This window comes from Microtus pennsylvanicus, chromosome 4 (genome assembly GCF_037038515.1).
Source record: "Microtus pennsylvanicus isolate mMicPen1 chromosome 4, mMicPen1.hap1, whole genome shotgun sequence".
Lineage (NCBI taxonomy): Eukaryota > Metazoa > Chordata > Mammalia > Rodentia > Cricetidae > Microtus > Microtus pennsylvanicus.
The window spans coordinates 75,500,937-75,520,810 of NC_134582.1; the positions used below are offsets into that span (position 1 = coordinate 75,500,937).

Consider the following 19,874-nt stretch of genomic DNA (forward strand, 5'->3'; position numbering starts at 1 on the left):
GGTGAAAACAATCGACATTTGTCTCTCAGGACCGGGCACTGCACTGAGTACCAGGAAAGAAACAAGGAGGCAATGAGGTGTGGCAAAGCAATGTAGTCCCTGTTCTCAAGTTACCAGGAATTCAAACTGAGTTAATAATCCAGCATCTATACAATGAGTTTGCATTCAGCAGTGTTGAGCAACTCCGCAGGCCGCCAGGGTCTGTGCCGTACTGTGTCCCTTCTGTCATTCATGCCAGGGACACAGCATTGCCCAACTGCTGCTCTTCGGACCACCCGACCCACCCAAGAAAGGAAAAACTGGGAAGTCCATACCCCAAGGAGCAGATGTGGGACAATCGTGCGTAAACACACACACACATGCTTTATCACACATTATCAAAGGACTACTTATTCAATGTTTTCCCTTCTTGTGGTGTAAGAAATTTGGCTATCAATAAAATGTAAAAAGGGCTGGAGAGATGGCTCAGAGGTTAAGAGCACTGACTGCTCTTCCAGAGGTCCTGAGTTCAATTCCCAGCAACCACATGGTGGCTCTCAGCCATCTGTAATGAGATCTGGTGCCCTCTTCTGGCCAGCAAGCAGACATTATGTATACATAATAAATAAATAAATCTTAAAAAAAATAAAATAAAAAAATAAAATGTAAAAATATAAATGAAAGGAAAAATTATTTTGAATAGTCAAATATCAAAACGAAAAAGACACACAGGCTGCTGGAGTCACCACACACAGCAGTGGAAAGCTGGTCATAACACTAAAGATCTATAATCTAAACACAAGGTGGGCTAAGGAAGGGAATCCTGAGTGTGTGGCCAGCCTGGCATATAAGAAAATGAAAAATAGGGGTTGGGGAGACGGCTCAGAGGTTTAAAGCATCAGCTGTTCTAGCAGAGACCTGGGCATGGTTCCTAGGCCCCACATGGTGGCTCACAACCATCTAAAACTCCAGCTTCAGGGGATCTGATGGCCTCTTCTGTCCTCCAAGGCCACAGCACACACATGGTGCACAGGCTGACATGCAGGCCAGATAGCCATACACATAAAATAAAATAAACAAGTCTAAATCAATTAATTAAAAATAAAATACAAATAATTTTAAATGAGATGTTGTAATGGAAATCAAGGATGCCTTTGGTAGGCTCGTCAGTTGACTGGACATGGCTGAGGGGACAAGAACAATCTGGGTGAACTTGAGAGCACCCTAAAAGAAATCTTCTAAACAGAAAACCAAGGAGAAACAAAAAAAAAAGCAAACTTAATCTTTGCTTAATCTTTAAACCTTGCTATAAACTACATATACTCTGTGAGGAAGATTAGACGTTATGGAGGTAACCTAAAAAATCCACACTATGAAGATCGTATATTTAATATCCGCTAACGCACAGCCGCTAAAAGAAAGGGTGCTCAGACAACAAGAGAAGAAACCATGAGGGCATGGGTGTCGGCTTCCCCAGCACAGAGAGTGAAAAGGGGTAAGACATCCCCAAGTGTGGGCATAGGTTCCTCAAGGAGACACCACATCTCAATACAAAGAATTGGCATATGTGACGTCAGTACTGCTAAGAAGCCCAATAACACAGCGTGGTTCCAGGGACACAGAACAAGACTGCGGTTGCTAAGAAGGATCCCAGGATGCAGGGAAGCAGAGTATCTCTGTCCAGAACCAGCAGTCTTATTTCAGATTCTCGGGCCATGTCTGTGTCTTGTATGGGTGGAAGCCCAGCTGTAACACGGAGTCTCTCCAGTGTGGAGAACTGGCAACCCTGGACCAGCAGCCTTTGTAGCAAATGTGTTGGAGTCCTAGCTTCTGGGCTTCCATCAGGAGCTTGAGGGAGGGGCTCCCCTCCTCTCCCCTCCTCTCACCCCCATGCCTGCCCAGTCTTTCTGAGGCTTCACTCTGACTTGTCAGGGCTGTGTGACATCTCCTGGGAGACAGGTTCCTCTTCTGATTGGCCTATTCCAGCGTGAGACTCCAGGAGAAATATTAATTTCATGGGACCACCATCTCAATGTTCACATGGCAGAAGGAAGAGCTCAGGTATCTGGAGAATATCTTCACACTTGCCGGGATTTTTACAAATTCACGTATTCTCACTTAATTTTTAAACAACTTAAAACTTAAGCTTGGTTTCTTCTTTAAACCTTGATATAAATTACATCTTTTGAGGAGTAATAAGCACAACTCTCTTTTGGGAACATTTGGTGTGAACATTGTCCTTTTCCCTAGGACTGTCTCAACAATAAACTCACTAACTTTGTTTCACACTGGGCTGCCCTGAAGTTTGTTTTCTAGAGTACAGTCAAGGGCCTGACCTTACCTAGCAGGTCGCTAAGAACTCCTCCAGCTGCTGGTGGCAGCGTCGGCTGCCTCCCCACGACAACTGCCAAACACAAAGCAGTTTCTCTTAGGTATTTGTGAAGTCTGTGGAGAAGTGAATAAACATAAAAGAAATCCGGGATCTTAAAGATTTTTTTATTTTATCCACTGGTCCCCCACTGTGCAGGTGTGAGTGTGTGTGTGTGTGGTGTGCTTGCGTGTGTGTGTATGTGTGTGTGGTGTGCTTGCATGTGTATGTAGTGTGTGTGTGCATGGTGTGTGTATGCATGTGTATGTGTTGTGTGTTTATGTATGTTATGTGTGTATGTGTGTGTGGTGTGCTTGCATGTGTATGTAGTGTGTGTGTGTGCATGGTGTGTGCATGCATGTGTATGTGTTGTGTGCTTATGTGTGTATGTGTGTGTGTGCAGTATACATGCATGTGTATGTTGTGTGTGTGTGTATTACTCGAGATATTCAAAAGCATTTACTCGTTACTACTTTAAACTTATTTAATCATTAGGTATGTGGGTGTGCTGTACTGCACTAATACTAAAGCACATTATACCAGTTTCACTCACTGAGAGGTGGTAACTGCAGCACAGGTTTGGGGTGTTTGTGGGGACGGCATTAGTAAACACAGTGCACCTGCAGAACAGGTAGGCGGTATTCCAGAACTCCCAGTTCTAAGACACGTTCACTTTTGTTGGGGAAAAAAAAAAAGGATTAGACATTGGATGAACAGTTGAATAGATTAACTGTGGGGTTGGTCCAGTCGTCAGTCCACAGGAAGGACAGACAAACAATGGGGATGATCCAGTCGTCAGTCCACAGGAAGGACAGACAGACAATGGGGATGATCTAGTCGTCAGTATGCAGGAAGGACAGACAGACAGTGGGGATGGTCCAGTGTCAGTCCACAGGAAGGACAGACAGACAATGGGGATGATCCAGTCGTCAGTCCACAGGAAGGACAGACAGACAATGGGGATGGTCCAGTAGTCAGTACACAGGATGGACAGACAGACAGATAATAGGGATGGTCTAGTCACCAGTACACAGGAAGGACAGACAGACAATAGGGATGGTCTAGTCACCAGTACACAGGAAGGACAGACAGTGGGGATGGTCCAGTCATCAGCAGAATATGCCTGTGGAGTGGTTGCAAGCCATAGATAGGTTTGGTAGGGGGGATTTGTTTTTTCTTGTTGGTTTTTTTTTTTTGAGGTTCTTTCTTACATCATTTCATTTTTGTTGTTTGATATTTTGTTTTGTTTTGGTTGGCTTTGGTTTGTTAGAGCAGAGTCTCACTACACTGCCCTATGGACCTGGAACTTGCTATTTGAACCAGGCTTGCTTCTACCTCGTGCTCATCCTCCTGCCTCTAGCTTCCCGGGGAGAACATACAAATGTGTGATCTCATCCTGCTGGATCACCATTCTCTCTGCCACCATCCAGCTGTGCACCATCCTGGTTTAGCGTCACACTCTTCCGACAATTTTATCCATGTGTGCACTTTGGTCATCTTCACATCAACTCTCTCTTACCCGCCCCCCCACCCTCAGGACCTCACCTCCCCGTAAACCCTTGTTCTACTGGTATGGCTTTAGGGCATACTGACTTTGTGAGTTGCTTGTGCGGTTGACTAGAGTGTGGCAACTTACCAGGGGTTTCACCTCAGTATCACACGTTTAAAATTTCTAATTACAGGTGAATATTGGTTTCCCTCTGTAATCATATGCATGTTATGATATGCATTTAAAAACGTCATTCTGAAAAGGGAGCTGTAGGCTCCCCCAGACCATCATCAAGGGGAGCCATAGCATAAAAACAAAGTCACCCTTTACTGAAAGCAGAAGAAGTCCTAAGTGTTTTCTCCGTTCTGCCTGTGCGCTGGCTCTCACCGCAGACTCGGGTGAGTGGTTGGCACTCGACGATCTCTGGAAACCCAACGCTGTCTCAGAATCAGCACAATGAAGACAGCCCCATGTCTCTGGAACCCTTCACACTGCCTCTAAGCCATGAAAGCCTGCTAAGGGCCAAGTTCCCCTCCCTACTCCGCCTTTATGCACCGCCATCATGAAGGAGCACACGGAGTCTCAGAAGCCAGGCCACTCCCCAGAAATGGCACCCCAAATCTTCAAATCTTGTGGGTAAGCCTAGAACGGCTAGGATGCAACCCATTAGCAAATTTTCAAACCGGAAATTCCCTTCATAGCTAGGACATACTGGGTTTTGTTTTGGGGGGGGGGGTTGTCTTGTTTTTTTTTTAAATATTTATTTATTTATTTATTTATTTATTTATTTATTATGTATACAGTGTTCTGCCTGCATGTACACCTGCAGGCCAGAAGAGGGCACCAGACCTCATTACAGATGGTTGTGAGCCACCATGTGGTTGCTGGGAATTGAACTCAGGACCTCTGGAAGAGCAGGCAGTGCTCTTAACCTCTGAGCCATCTCTCCAGCCCCCGGGTTGTCTTGTTTTGTCTGCCTGTTCTCTAGTCCATCCTAGGTTGGAACAAACAAGGCAGGGTACAATGAGATGGTTTTGTGCACCTGGGCAGTGGGGCTTAGAGCCAATCTCACAGGCAGAAGGGCAGCCATTTAGGAGCTGGACGGTAAGTCTGTAGTCTGGTCACAGCAGAGAAGTCAGGTGAATACAGAAACCATCCAGGACAGAGAACTGAGAGACACTTTTTGGTTCATTTGACCACCTTCTTTTCCTTGTATAACTCAACAAGCAGGCAACAGCTCATGTCCTGAAACCACCGCTATTTCCGTCAGCATGTTTATTCCTAAAGTTCAGTTAAGTTGGAAGATCACTGTTTGAGGACATCACTGAAGTCAGTTCATTCAGGCAAGTGTTTGTGGAAGAGAAAGTAGCTCATATTCGTTGAGTACCTAGTGTGTTTCGAGCTCTGTGTTGGGGTTGGTTTGCTTGAGGCAGGATCCCATCTAACCCATGTGTCTTCATTAGGGTTTCTATTGCTGTGATGAAACAGCATAACCAAAAAGCAACTTGGGGAGGAAAAGATTTAACCAGCGTACACTTCCACATTGCTATTCATCACTGAAGGAAATCAGGATAGAAACTCAAACAGAGCAGGAACCTGGAGGCAAGAGCTGATGCAGAGGCCATAGAGGATGCTGCTTCCTGGCTTGCTTCCCCTGGCTTGCTCAGCCTGCTTTCTTATAGAACCCAGGACCACCCACCCAGGGATGACACCACCCGCTGTGGGCTGGGCCCTTCCTCATTAATCACTAATTGAGAAAACGCCTTACAGCTGGTCTCGTGGAGGCCTTTTCTCAACCGAGGCTCCTTTCTCTCTGATGACTCTAGCTTGTGTCAGGTTGACACACAAAACCAGCCAGTACTCCATGACAGCCCCAAACGTGGTGTATCCAAGAATGACCTTGAACTCCTGATCTTCTGCCTCTGTCTTCCAAGTGCTAAGGTCACAGGCACAGACCAGCACATTTGGCTGTGTTGGAGTTTCAGATGTGTGACTTGGTTCACCGAGAGGACTAGGAGGTGCTAAAGCTAAGCTAACCGTGGGTAGTTTCCTGTACACACCGTTTAAATTCCTGTCTGGTCACGTTCCTTCATCTTGGCTTCTGAGGGCTACATCTGACCTAAACTTCCTTCTCATCTTCTCTGCTTAGATGCCTCATGAGGACCTTAGCATTTCAAGAGTCTCCAGGCCTCACCCAGCCTACCCCACCTCAATGCTTGTCTCTGAAGCCACTTATCCCAATAGATGGCAGCCATATTATCTCCTGTGCTTCCTGCTGTCTTTCCTAGTCTATGTTTCCACACCCTGGGTCATTCAGAGTCCTGCCTTGGACATTACTGTTGTTTCCATAGCTTTAATGTTTTCATTAACAATTATTTATTCTGGGAAGTCATATTTCATGATGACCCCTGCTCACACTTGCCCTCCACTGCCCTCTTTAGTGCTCCCTCTTCCCCTGTTGTTTCCCTTCTGTGCTAGGGTTAATGTCACCCTGACGGAATCTCGAGTTCCCTGGGACAGGGTGTCTGGGTATTTCTCTGAAGGATTCTCTTTCTTGACCGATGTAGGAAGACCCCTCTTCACTATGGCTGTGACCATTCCCTAAGCAGGGATCCAGAACTGACGAATTAGCATGTGTCATGATGGACTGTAACTTGAATTGTGAGCCAAAATAAAGCCTTACGTGGCTTTTGTTCAAGAATTTTATCATAGCAATGTGAAACTTTGATACTTCCCTTTTCATACTCTTGCTTCTACTTTCATATCTTTTACATATAATATCATCAAATATGTATAATAGAGTCTTCCCGGAGAGAGAAGGTGTGATTTGCCTTTGGAGCCTGACTTAATTTGCTTGTGTTGACACAGAAGCACAACTTTTACCTCAAAGTGGGTACATAATGTATTCAGGAGTCAAACATGAGTCACTGTGACCCAGGAACACAGATTCAGACCGTCCCGATGATTCAAGGTAGTAGCGCTTTGTTAAGTTCTTATAGGGAAAGAATAAAAATTATAAATCAGGTATTTTAAAACATATTGATGGAAACATTTGGTGTGCAGGTTACAGTAAAGCAGAATCCACATTAAAGGCTGGGCATGGGGGATGGGGAAGCAAGAAGAGGAGGAGGAGGAGGCAACGCCTTGGTGCAGTGGCACACTTCAATCCCAGCCACTACAGAGGCGTCCCTGGAAGCCTGGAGAGACTGCTAGCCTGGCCCACGCAGCAAAATTCCAGGCCAATGAGAGATTTTATCTCAAACAAAAAGCAGAGGGAGGCTGAGGAACATCAGAGATTGCCCTCTGACTTCCACACACACGCAGTGCACACACACACACACACACACACACACGCCCACCAACACACACAGAATTGCAACTAAGTCCCTATGGTCCCAGCACGGCACCGTGGGGGTGAAGGCAGAAGGACCCAGATCCAATGACAATTTAGAGGCCAGTCTGGGTGACATGTATTTTAAAAACATCCAACATTCTAATAAATTCCATAAGAACACACAATAGAGTCAGCAACGGCCACAGGCAGCTCAGACCCTGATTCAGCCTCCTCTCTGTGCCAAAGGCAGTGACTACCACAGGACCCATCCCTATCCTGAATACGTATCTATGTTCTCCAGCCCTCTGGTCATTTCTGACTGTTCTTTGTGTGCTGTTTCAGATGCTAGACTGTGACCTCTCCCCTCCACCAAATGCAGCCCCCTTGGACCAGGGATGGAGGTGTATCCTCACAGGCACAAAGACCAGCAGGGATATAAGAGGCAAATGGTACCCCCAGGGCCGTATGGGCAGGGGTCTTCCTTCTGCTCGCCTACCTTGGCTTGGCAGCTCCATCCAGGAGCTCAGCACATTTCCTCTGTGATGTCAGCTCCTCTCCTGTCCTCATCCTGTCTGTCAGATCGGGGACCTTGTGTGGTGTGCTTGTCACAATGACTTCTAGTTGTCCAAAAGTGCTCTGCTCACAGGGGCTTTCAGGAAATATCTGAGATGCCCAAGAAAACAGAAAAAGAATAGGGAAAGCCGGGCAGTGGTGGCGCACGCCTTTAATCCCAGCACTCGGGAGGCAGAGGCAGGCGGATCTCTGTGAGTTCGAGACCAGCCTGGTCTACAAGAGCTAGTTCCAGGACAGGCTCTAAAGCCACAGAGAAACCCTGTCTCAAAAAACCAAAAGAATAGGGAAAGCCCGCGTCGTTAGGACAGACAGCCCTGGCTCGGGTTATCTGCTACCACAGGTTCTAGCAATACAAGCCAAGATACGGTTTAACTTATCTTCTGGGGGTTAAACCCATCACAACAGTCACAGTAAGAAAGCACCCTAACCATGCCTGCAGCCCACAGGGTTTAACTTCTGAGCCTCCTGGCTTCTCTGGGTCTAAACAGGGTGATTCTTGGCTGCTCAGTGATTGGCTGAGCGTGGGCACCTGTGTTAGTAGAAACACTGCCCCATCTGCTCAATCTGGGCAGAGCCATACACTAAACACAGTCTCTACTTCCTGAGCCCTCTCCACCCTGCTGCAAAGAACTTGAGATTCTGAGCCTCTCCTGGCTCCTTTGTGATCAGCCACACCCAGCAAAGATAGAAGAAGAGTCAGGGCTGGGGAATGAGGATTCCTAGTCACTTCCTGAAACTAAGCAGGGGGAGTGGCTTGGGGAACTCCGACCTTGCTGTGTGCCTGACACAGGCCTCTCCCCCAAGCATTCAGCTCTTTGGGTGGTGACAGATGTGTACAGCCATTCTGCAAGCTGCAGACCTGTGCCACGTAGTTGCTTCTTATGCTCAGGACTATGAGATCAAGTTAAGAGTCATGTCACACTCAGTGAACAATTTTTGAGCAATCGAATAAAGATTTGGGCTGGAAGCATGTAGTCCTGGAGATGGTGTTTAGGAGGCAGAGTCCAGTCTCAGAACTCTTACATCTCAGAGGTCAGAGCCTTTGCCCAGCGTGCACCAGGCCTGGGGTTCTACCCCTGGCGGCAGGAACAGAACAAATAAGAAGGTACTGATCATTCTCAGACATGTGCTGTATTCCAGGACCATTGCAGAGCTCAGCGTTCATCAGTGAATTTAAAAGCTCTGTCTTCATGGGACCCACAGTCTAGCAAGGGAAATCAGAAATCAGCAGAATCAATGGGTGCAGTATTTCTCCTCCTCTCTCCTGAGAAGGGCAACCATCAAGTCACCTTAGGCATGATCTCCAGAGGCCAGGAGCACAGTCACTCTGAGTAGCCTTCCAGACCCCGTGTATGTGCATGCATGTATGCATGTGTGCACATGTGTGCATGTGTGTGTACCCTTTCTTCCCAGATGCCACACCTTTCAGGTTCTCTCCACCCTGCCCACCTATCTTCTAGTCTCTTAAGGACCTTCCACAAGTCCTGCAGGTGGCATTCTGGCCAGAAAGCCTGAAGGATGGATGCATCCTGGTACCTGCTGGAACCCTAAAATCCTGGGATCTGGGCCAAAATGGTTTGAGGAAGAAACATTAGTATTATATATGCTTATCATGATGATCACAAGCATTAATTTGAGAAATAGCAACATTTACGATAATAGTTGATTACTTTGCAACTATACCAAGTCCCAATCTAACAATGTTTCAAGTAGGATTCTCACTGGATCCACACAAGTCATTAAAGGCTACAACGGGTGAAGAATGACTCAAGACATCAACCTGGACGTGCGACGATCCAAACCAAGCCATCTCTGACTGTCCTCAAACTTCCTACATAGCCAGAGCTGGCCTCGAACCCTTGATTCTCCAGTCTCCTCTCCCTCCCTAAACATGCATTTCCGGGGACAGCTTTGGTCTTTGAAGTTCTTAAGGAAAATAAGAGGCAAACATAGAAACAGAAGGGACAGAATGGGCCTCTCGTGGCTCCATACTGGAGGCTCACTGCGTCTGGGGGCCCACTGGAAGCACATGACCCCCTTGAACTGTGACTCTCTGTCGTCCGCGGCATGCTGCATCACCGTCCCTGGCATCTTTGGCTCTAACAGTCAGCACTTCATCAACGACACAGCCTAGAGCTTAACACCAATTGCTAATCCTTGCCAAAGCGTCCATACCAGGATCCCAGGACTCTCCAAACTAAAGTATTAAACAGTTTTAGGTAAAACTGGGCTGTGCAGCAAATCATATATCAAAAAAAAAAATTAAACAACCAAAAGTATCCACATTCCCAATGTTCACAAAGAATTCCTCACCTTGAACACACTTTACCACCCAATCTGAGAGCCGAGACACCGCCGCATTCTTCTGTGGGGTGTGAAGTAATAAGACACCGCAAAAATTATGCTCATTCAAAATATGATTTGATCCATTTTCCTTTGACCTACAGTAAATAGTCAGGGCACTTACAGTCACGTAAATTTTTACCCCTTGTTTATTTTGTTTCCTTATTAAAATGTTATGTTATGTTATGTTATTGTTATGTTATGTGATTGCTTGCCTGCATGTGCACCGTGTATGTGCCTGGAGCCTGCAGAAGTTGAAAATGGGTGTTGGATGCCTTGAAATGGAATTTCAGACAGTTGGGAGCTACCATGTGGGTGCTGGGAACTGAACCTGGGTCGTGAGCAAAAGCAGCCAGGGCCTAACCACTGAGCCATCTCTCCAGTTCCAATCCTTTTTAAAAAAAATGTAATATCACTAATAGTTGGTGTGTTCATAGCTCTGAGACAGACAGCTTGAAAGACTGAGTATGTTATAGAGAGGAATGATCCAGAAAAGGTCTCTCTAGAAAAGTTCCAAGAATAATCCACGCCCCCCACAGCAGGTCCTCCTTCACTGCCTGGCCTCGCTGCTTCCCTTACTGTCTCAAGCTCATTCACGTCTGCACCATATTGCTGTGGCCGCTGTGTTTACGACTAAACCACGTGGAAGCAAATCACAGTTTCATTCATAAACACTCCAGGGTGTGTGTCCTAAGACCATTCAAAAAAATACAATACAGTTCTCAAGGTCAGGATGTTTAGCATAAATACATTACCAAACTCCAAAAGCTGGAATTGGTCATGTGACCTTATATTGCAATCCCCTTTTTTCTTTATTTGAGGCAGAATCTCTTTATATAACTCAGGATACTTTGAGCTCATAAACTCCTGCCTCAGCCTTACCCACAAGCCCCCGACGTGAGGTTACAGGTATAGTCAGGTACCATCCTGTGCCTGCCAAAATACATTTTGTTTACTTGTTTTATTTGTTTGTTTTTGAGACAGAGTAGGCTGACCAGAATGGTCTTGAATTCACAGAACTCTGCCTGCCTCTCCTCCTCTCCAGAGTGCTGTGGTTAAAGGCACTCCAGGTTTACCTTGCAGTTTGAGAAACAGTGTAGGTTCTTAGAAAGCGCATGGGTTTTACAGTTAGAATCGAGGATTTTTTTTCCCCCTCATTCAGAGCAACTTAGGGAATAACTTAGTTCCAGTCTTCTCTCCTGTAAAATGGGACTACTGAGTTCTTCTGAGAAACCAAAGTAAACGCAATCCCTGTGCAGGTATCTAACATTCAGTAGAGGATGGGCTCACAGGACCATGGCGACTGAAAAGTCCAGCAAGTGCCGCAAGCTGAAGACCCAGGAGAGAGGGTGGTGTCTGAGGCGTCCAGACTGAGAGCCTCTGCTCTGACTTCCAGTCACAGCATGAGAACCGTAAGTCTATGTTCTACCACGGTTTCTTTGTTGTTGGTGGTGGTGGTGTTTTGTTTGCCTACTCTTTTGGTTTTGTTTGTTTGTTTGTTTTTCAAGACAAGGTCTCTTTGTATAACAGCCTGAAGTCACAGAGATCCGCCTGCCTCCATCTCCTGTTTTTGTTAAAGTTCATTTATTTATTTTAGTGTGTGTGTGTGTGTGTGCATGAGTATGTGTGTGTGTGTGTGTGTGTGCGTGCGCGTGTGCATGTATGCGTGTGTGTGTGTGTGTGTGTGTGTGTGTGTGTGTGTGTGCAAGAATGCATGGGATGAACTAGTGGAGAAGGCTCTGTCCTTCGGTGAGGACTCCAGAGACTGGACTGACGTCAGGCTTGGCCTCAGGCACCTTTACCCTCTGAGTCATCTCATCAGTTCCAAATTGTCTTTTGTAATAAATATTTCCTTTGCTCCAGGACCCCCAAGGAGGGTGCACTCCATCTATTTCTCATGTCTGGTTACTGTCCTGTAAACCAGAAGTCCCTGCCTTGTTTGTCCCCAATGGTCTTACACACAAGGAATATGGGTCATGGCAGATGTCCCTCAGCAGGGCCCAGTGTCTCTTTATGATTACACTGTACATTGGGAGGAATAACAGAGGATATGATTTTCAGCCACGACTGTTAGCATCCACTCATTCCTCTTGCTATAATGGTTATAAAATAGTCAATAAAACATGTATTTGAGTATTCACTTCTTTCCAAAGATGATTCTCCCCCCTCAGAACAGCCAAACACCTGAAAACACTGAAAAGGGACGGTGTTTCCCGCAGCAGAAAGGGTTTATATCTTTGGCTGTGAACCAAGTGTGTTCATGGATGCATGTGTTCCAGCATTCAAGATGCTGAGACAGGAACATTGAAGAGAGTTTGAGGCCAGCCTGAGCTATATGGCTACTTCCAGTCTAAGAAACACAGAGATGCCCTGTCTCAAAATAACAACAATAAAAAGGAAACAACTTTGGGGGCCTGGAGCGACAGCTAAGTGGGTGAAAATGCCACACAGGCATGAGTTCAGGTCCCCAGCACCAAGATAAAAAAAAACCAGGCATGATAGCACATAACCCAAAGTTGAGGAGATGGGGCAGGAAGATTCCTGGGCTTGCTGGCTACCATCCTAGCCAAAGTGGCAAACTCTGGGTTCCAAGAAAGATCTTGTCTCAAAAAATAAGGTGAGGAGGGATTGAGAAAGATGTCTAACATCAAGGCCTGGCCTCTACACTTTTGCTAACAATATACATGTGAGTGCACACATGCACGTGTGCGCGCACACACACGCACACACACCTTGGGCTGGGTTGCAGAGGTTTAAATTACACACAATTGACACGCTATTGCTCCGGAAGAATGCAATGGACTGGATTGCTAAGAGGCTGTTTTCCAGAGAGACTTCTACCCAAGGTGCGTCCATGTAAAGGTGTGGGTGTGTCTGCTGCCCATTCACGGAGCCAGCTGTTCTCTGAACACCACACACAAGCGATGATACTGTTGAAAGGAAAGGAAAGCCCTCTACCTCAGCACATCCTTTCTCAGAATGGATTTCCTGGAAGGTCTTTATTGACCCAAAAGTTGACTGTTGCTAAGGCTTTCACCCAGGACAAGTCAGTGTTTGTTCTCCCCTGCTTTTGTCAGCCTTGAATAGATCAATATTTCCATTCTTCTGACACTACCAGAATGGGAAAAAGCCCACGCCTCCTCGGGGACTGAGCTGAAAGGCAACCACCCGCAGGTTTGTGTGTGGAGATTTACTCCAAGGGCCCAACTCTCCCCAACTCTCTCCGTGAAGCAACTTCATCCGGTCTCCAGCCTCAGAGGCCAAGTGTTAACGATAATCCTCACGCGCAACTCACAGCAGCCAGGGCTGTGGGCAGTCCCCTCACCTGAGACAGTTTAACACACAGGTAAAGCCTGTGTGGGAAGCAGATTAAAACCATTGCTCTTGGTGGAGTGAGCTCAGCAAGGAGCCTCCCATGCCCAGTCAAAGCCGGTACTACTCACTCTCAGTGCAAAGCCTGCCCGTGACCCTGACGGTGACTGCTCCCGCGTATTTGGGCCATCAGCTCTTCCAGCTCAGGCTCTTGGGGAGAACTGGCTGCTGTGAACTTAGGCTCCCTAATCACTCATTCCGAAACTCACACCTAGTCCTCAGGGCACACAGGAAGGTAAAGATGTCAAACTCATACTTAGTCTGCAGGACACACGGGAAGGTAAAGACGTCAAACGCACACCTAGTCCGCAGGACACATGGGAAGGTAAAGATGTCAAACGCACACCTAGTCCTCGGGACACACGGGAAGGTGATGATCTCAGAGCAGACCAGTGTTTGCCATTATGTAGAGCATGGGAAGAAAGCTCTCTGAGGCTGGAAAGGATGGCACACACCTTTGACCTCAGCACTCAGGAGGCAGAGGCAGGTGGAGCTCTGAAATCTGCGGCTTCAAGGCCAGCCAGAGGTACCTAAGACCTTGGCTCAAAAAGAAAAAAGAGAGGGTGGGAGAGAGAGAGAGAGAGAGAGAGAGAGAGAGAGAGAGAGAGAGAGAGAGAGAGAGAGAGAGAGAGAGAACTCTCCTAACTGAACATGGTGGTGTATGCCTGTAATCCCAGAACTCAGGAGCGTGAGGCAGGAGGACTGTCAGGAGTCTGAGGCTACTTTGAGCTATAACAAGTACCAAGCCAGTCAGTGCTGCTTAGGGAGATCCTATCTCAACAAACAAACACACAAACATGAAAGGCAGATTAGGAAGGTGGGAAAGAGGGATCCCCACCACCGAGCTTCCCCTCAGTCCCCAGAGTTCCTTGTCCCTTCTTCCCTCACCTTTGTTCAGTGAGTAAGTTCTTTATCACAGAGCCCACCCATTTCTAGAAATCTCAAAGTTCTGCAGGCAGAGCAGGGATCTCAGATGTGATTTCTGCCCCCTGTGCCTCTGTTGCCCACACTCCAAGCATTCATTTCCGGGGGACCGAGCTGGCTAGTGGCGCCTTGTGCTTTGACTAAACACCCAGCAGTTGAGGGTTTCAAAGTGCGTGGGTAAGCCAGACTCAGCCTCCCTGGCAGGTCTGTTGTTTCCGGGTTTTATTTACCACTGCTCATCTGCCATGCTGAGCATGCAGCTTGCTTCCTGCGCTGGGGGAACTTGGGACCGTCTTTTACTTCCTTTAGACACTGCTTCTTTGTGGCGCCTATGAAGATGTCAGAGACGTGAGCCCAAATTCTGACTTTGTGACTTGTTGGCCTGGCCCTCTAGAGACTCCCATTGTCTTCTTGGTTTGGAGGGGTGCCTAACGGCTCAGTGTATGTTCCTCATCTTCTTCCCTTGCTTGCTCCAAAACTGTCCTTTTTGGGATTCTAAAAAAGTTAGACTCAAACAGCCAAATAAGCCACACAGACAGGCCTCATTCCAGTGCCACAGGCATTGGCAGGGCTCTACCAGCACAAGCACTCTGCTGCCACTCCTGGGACCTGGTGGCAGCGTGTGCAGTGAGCAGGGAAGCCCAGATGCGTTGACTCTGCTGCTGAGTAAAGCCTGGAGGTGGTCCAGTCTAAAACATATATTTCCTTTTTTCTCAAAGTTGTTTTTTGTTGGTTGGTTGGTTGGTTGGTTGGTTGGTTGGTTGGTTGTCGGCTAGAGGCTGAAGGCACAGCCTCATACATGCCAGCACATTCTCTACACATCCAAGCAGCTTTCTCCCCAAATAACGACACCTCAGCCGCTGGGTAACCTGGAAATTTAAAGTGGGTGAGGTTATGCAATTTATAAACCATGCGGGAGCACTGTTTTTGAGACAAAATCTCACTGTGAAGCCCAGTTTAGTCTCAGAACTCATGATCTTCCTTGTTTCGGCTTCCCGAATGTGTGGGTCACGGGCATGTACCAACACACCCGGTGCATTTTATTCTAACTTCAGTGTCGATATTACTGTTAATAAGGTTCTTCATCCTGCACATCCTGATGGTGTGTGCCAGGTGAGGAGACCCGAGAACAGCAGAGGCAAATATGGCAGCAATGCAGCCCTGACGCCCCCCCCCCCCCCCCCCCGCTCATCACGGCACACATGGTACATACAGTAGCCTTACTTTATTTTTTCTTTTGAAAACGCCTTCACAAAGAGTGACTTGGTCACAGAGTGACACGGGCAGGAAGAAGAGTGTGTTCTCTGGGTTTGCTTTTGTGCTTCCAGTGCAAAGGTTGGTTTCGGTGGACACACACAGGGATCCTCAGCCATCGTGAGGCAAAGGGCATAGTTATCGATTGATTAAAAAGCCCACTGGTTAAAAAAAATATCCACTGGTTTGGTTGCTACATGGTGCTTTCAAGGTTTAAAAATGAGATTGGGCTATCTGGTGATGGCAGTGCATGCCTTTAGTCCCAGCACTCGGGAGACAGAGGCAGGCAGATCTCTGAGGCCAGCCTGGTCTACAGAGAGAGTTCCAGGACAGCCCAAGCTGCACAAAGAAACCCAATCTCAAAAACAAACAAACAAAAAAATGAGGTTGGAGGACTCTGAGATGAAAACTGTCCAGAGGGGTTGAGAGACGCAGCTATTCCTAACCAAGCAGGACTTGCCATGACTCTAGAGGAATAAACGCTCCTAGAAAACTGGGAAGACTTCCATCTCTTTTTCCAATTGCATGGCTTGTTTTCAGAGTGAGAAAAACAAGCCACACTCGCTCACAGCAAGGCACCCCTCTCAGGTGATACCCCCAGAAACCCAATCAGCACTGGTTTCAACAATGGGCTCCCATCAGTTCTGAGTTAAATCTGCACAGGCTCCAGATTGCATATGAGATAACCTGTCATCTGGACGGGACCATTTGAAGCATGCTAGGGTCATGGTTGTATATGCCCCTTCCTCAGGTTGCAAGTTTTCATGGTGTGGTTGGGAATGAGAAGCGGTGATCACTGTGTGTGTCAGGGGGTGAGATAAGGTCTTGGGACACAGCCCCATTTGATCGTGAGCTCACAGTCCTCTCTACCATCTCTCTGGTGTGCCCCACTATATCCAATGCACTGTATTTTATAATCAAACTGTACACTCCTCTCTATTGCCAGAGGATAGGCTCAGACATATCCATGTATCATGTCTTTAGCCAATGGGCAGAGAACACACTGTATTATGGCCTACTGCTCCGACTGGGGATTGAACCCAGGGCCTTTTGCTCACTGTCCAAAAGTCCTACCACTGTGTTACAAACCTAACATCAGGACTGTCGCATTTAACAGAGAGTTGCAAGAATGTCAGCCATCAGTCACCTGACTGCAGTTGTCATACAGCAACCCTAAACAATGCAGCAAACGGGCATGCTCGGGTTCCAGGCGAACGATTTTGGACACTTCAATTTTAGTTTTTAAAAAGACTTCATTATTGAGGGGGGAAGGAGACTGAGAACCGGGGTGATAGGTCAGAAGACAGTTTTCAGGGGTTGTTTCTCTTCTTCCAACATCCCCAAGACCTAAGCAGGGTCCTTAGACTTAGCCTAAAGTACTTTGATCAACTCTCCCATCTTCCTGCTCCTTTTTTTCTCCTAAGATGGTTTTACTACCGACTCTGGCTGAGCTGAAATGCGCTGTCCAGACCATGTTGGCCACAAGCTTGCAGCTACCCTGTCTCTGCCTCCCAACGCCAAGGCTACAAGAGTATGCTGCCACACCCAGCTTAAAATTAGAATCTCATATGACTTTCATGTGTCATAAAATATTCTTCCCTATATGTAATAGAAAATTCAAGAGAAAGCTAACTGGAGAAAGGACGGCAATCAGCTGGAGGGTGGATGGCGCAATGAGGCCCTGGGGGGAAGGTAACTGTCTTAGTTAGGGTTTTTATTGTTATGAGAGACACCATGATCATGGCAACTCTTATTAAAGAAAATATTTAATTGAGGGGGCTCCCTTACAGGTTTGGTCCATTCTCATCAAGGTGGGGATCAAGGCGGCGTGTAGGCAGACATGGTGCTGCAGGAACATAGCGAGAGTCCCTACACCTTGTAGGCGTTAGGAAGTCAATTGAGACACTGGGGCAGTATCCTGAGCATAGGAAACCTCAAAGCCTACCCCACAGTGACACACTTCCTCCAACAAGGCCACACCCACTCCAACAAAGCCACACCTCCTAATAGTGCCACTCCCTATGAGATTATGGGGGCCAATTACATTCAAACCACGCCAGCAATCAACCAGGACACCCGAGGACACATGTATATAAGGGTGCAAGGGTAAAACCCAGTACTTGGTGTTCAAGTCTAAAAAAATGATTTAAAATAAAAATAGTGAAATTTTCTTCTCTTTAACTATTTTTCAATTATTCAATGATTAAAACACACTCTTAACTCTTAGGCCATCTGAAAATGGACAGTAAGTTAAATTTAGCTCTTAGACTGCAGTTTGATGACTTGAGAAAGGGGCAGCCAGGAACTGAAGCTACACAATAAGTTCGGATGATCCCCTAAGCATTATCTAGGGTCTATCAGTGAAAATAAAAGCCACTTAGAAAAACTCCTTAGAAAAACCAGCAACATGCAAAGGACAATTTATCAACAATTCATAAAACTCCGTCTATATATGGCCTCTAGGAAGAGTTTCTCTCCAATTCTTATGTCCACTGTCTCCCAGTATTAATTTTTTTTTTTTTTTTGGTTTTGCGAGACAGGGTTTCTCTGTGGCTTTGGAGCCTGTCCTGGAACTAGCTCTGTAGACCAGGCTGGTCTCGAACTCACAGAGATCCTCCTGCCTCTGCCTCCCAAGTGCTGGGATTAAAGGTGTGTGCCACCACCACCCGGCTCCCAGTATTAAATTTTATTTTTATTTTGCTTTTTCAAGACAGGGTTTCTCTGTGTAGCTTTGGTGCCCGTGCTGGAACTCGCTCTGTAGACCAGGCTGGCCTTGCACTCACAGAGATCTGCCTGCCTCTGCCTCCCAAGTGCTGGGATTAAAGGTGTGCACCACCACCACCGGACAGTATTAAATTTTATAATTCTAGTTTTACACTCTTGAGAAACTACATGATAAGAGTAATGGAGGAAGCTGGGCGGTGGTGGTGCACGCCTTTAATCCAGCACTGGACAGAGGCAAGTGATCTCTGTGAGTTCAAGGCCAACCTGGTCTACAAGATCTAGTTCCAGGACAGGCTTGGACAGACTCCAAAGCTATAGAGAAACCCTGTCTCGAAAGAAAAAACAAAACAAAACAAAAAAAGACTAATGGAGGAGGAGAAGAATCAAAAAAGGAAAAGGGAAAAGAGGAAGAAGCTATACAGTGAGTGGTTCCTTTAAAACACTAGGAAGGGTATTATCAGGGAGGGAACAGTCAGTCCCCTTCCACACAGGTGGCAACACCTCTGCATTTCTGTTCTTGGGGTTTTGAAATCCTCAGTCCGAAGCAGGGGGCAGTGAAAAACTTTTCAGGCCAGACCTGCACCTGATTCTCCTCATCCTTTTACTGTCTTTCTTGATAGTGTACCTATCACGTGCCTGAGTGCCTGGCATTGATGCAGCAACACCTGCCTAGGCCCCAACGCCATCCACAGGAAGTAGACGATTTTGCAAAGGGCTACAGAGTAAACGGAGGTTCCCATTTGTGATGGAAAGTCAATGCTGGCCATCCCTGGAAAGAGGAAGGGGGTGGGCGTGCTCAAAGAGAGGCTTCACCCCGCCCTCCTGCCCGCCCCGCCTGCCCCACCCCAAGCAGGTTCCAGCTCAAATCATTTAAAAGGTTGCTGGAAGGGTTTCCAAACTGAGGCAGCAGCAGGTGGCCCCGTGGCATAGCAGAGGCAGTGTTCACTCTCAGGCAGAGGATGTCCAGGTCAGAACAGGGAAAGAATGCTGAGCCCAGTGGCCCCGAAGTGAGCTTGGAGCTGAGGCCAACAGCCCCGGGCAACCAAGGACGGAGCAATGCAGCCTTCCAGGTGAGCAGGGCTGAAGGGGGACCAGGGAACCTGCTGTCTTCATGTCTGACAAGTTCAGTAACAGGAGCCGTGGACTCCCTGAGCCACAGCGAGAATGTTAATTCTGTAATGGGTACGCTTTAAGCCCTTTATTTCCCCCACCCCCGACTTGGACTCCAGGTTGGTAAACCTGAAGTGTCTCTCAAGGTCTCCTGCTGATCTGGACTGCTCTCGTCACTGGGGAAACAAGTGCTACCCTCCTCCCTTTTTGCCCCTGGACTCACCAAGCTTCAGGATTTACCCTTAGGATCCTCCCCCCAAGATCTGGACAGGGGAAGAGCAGGGGCCTCAGACCTCAGGGGAGGTAGCAGAAACGTGAATGGGTCCTGAGCCCGGGTGGAATGTAGCCCAGGAGCCTGCCCAGGACAGCCTACTTACGCAAATCTGTGTCCTCAGCCAAGAACT

General features: G+C 47.2%; 1 protein-coding gene across 1 annotated transcript in view; it reads left to right on the forward strand.

Annotated features, from left to right (window-relative positions):
• The first annotated feature begins 19,275 nt into the window (after positions 1-19,275).
• Slc28a3 (solute carrier family 28 member 3) overlaps positions 19,276-19,874 on the forward strand; it is a 53,258-nt gene continuing 52,659 nt past the window's right edge. The window contains exon 1 of the mRNA XM_075969430.1: positions 19,276-19,430. Within this exon, the coding sequence (XP_075825545.1) occupies positions 19,320-19,430 (111 nt within the window). The 5' untranslated portion in view covers positions 19,276-19,319. The remainder of the gene's footprint in view (positions 19,431-19,874) is intronic.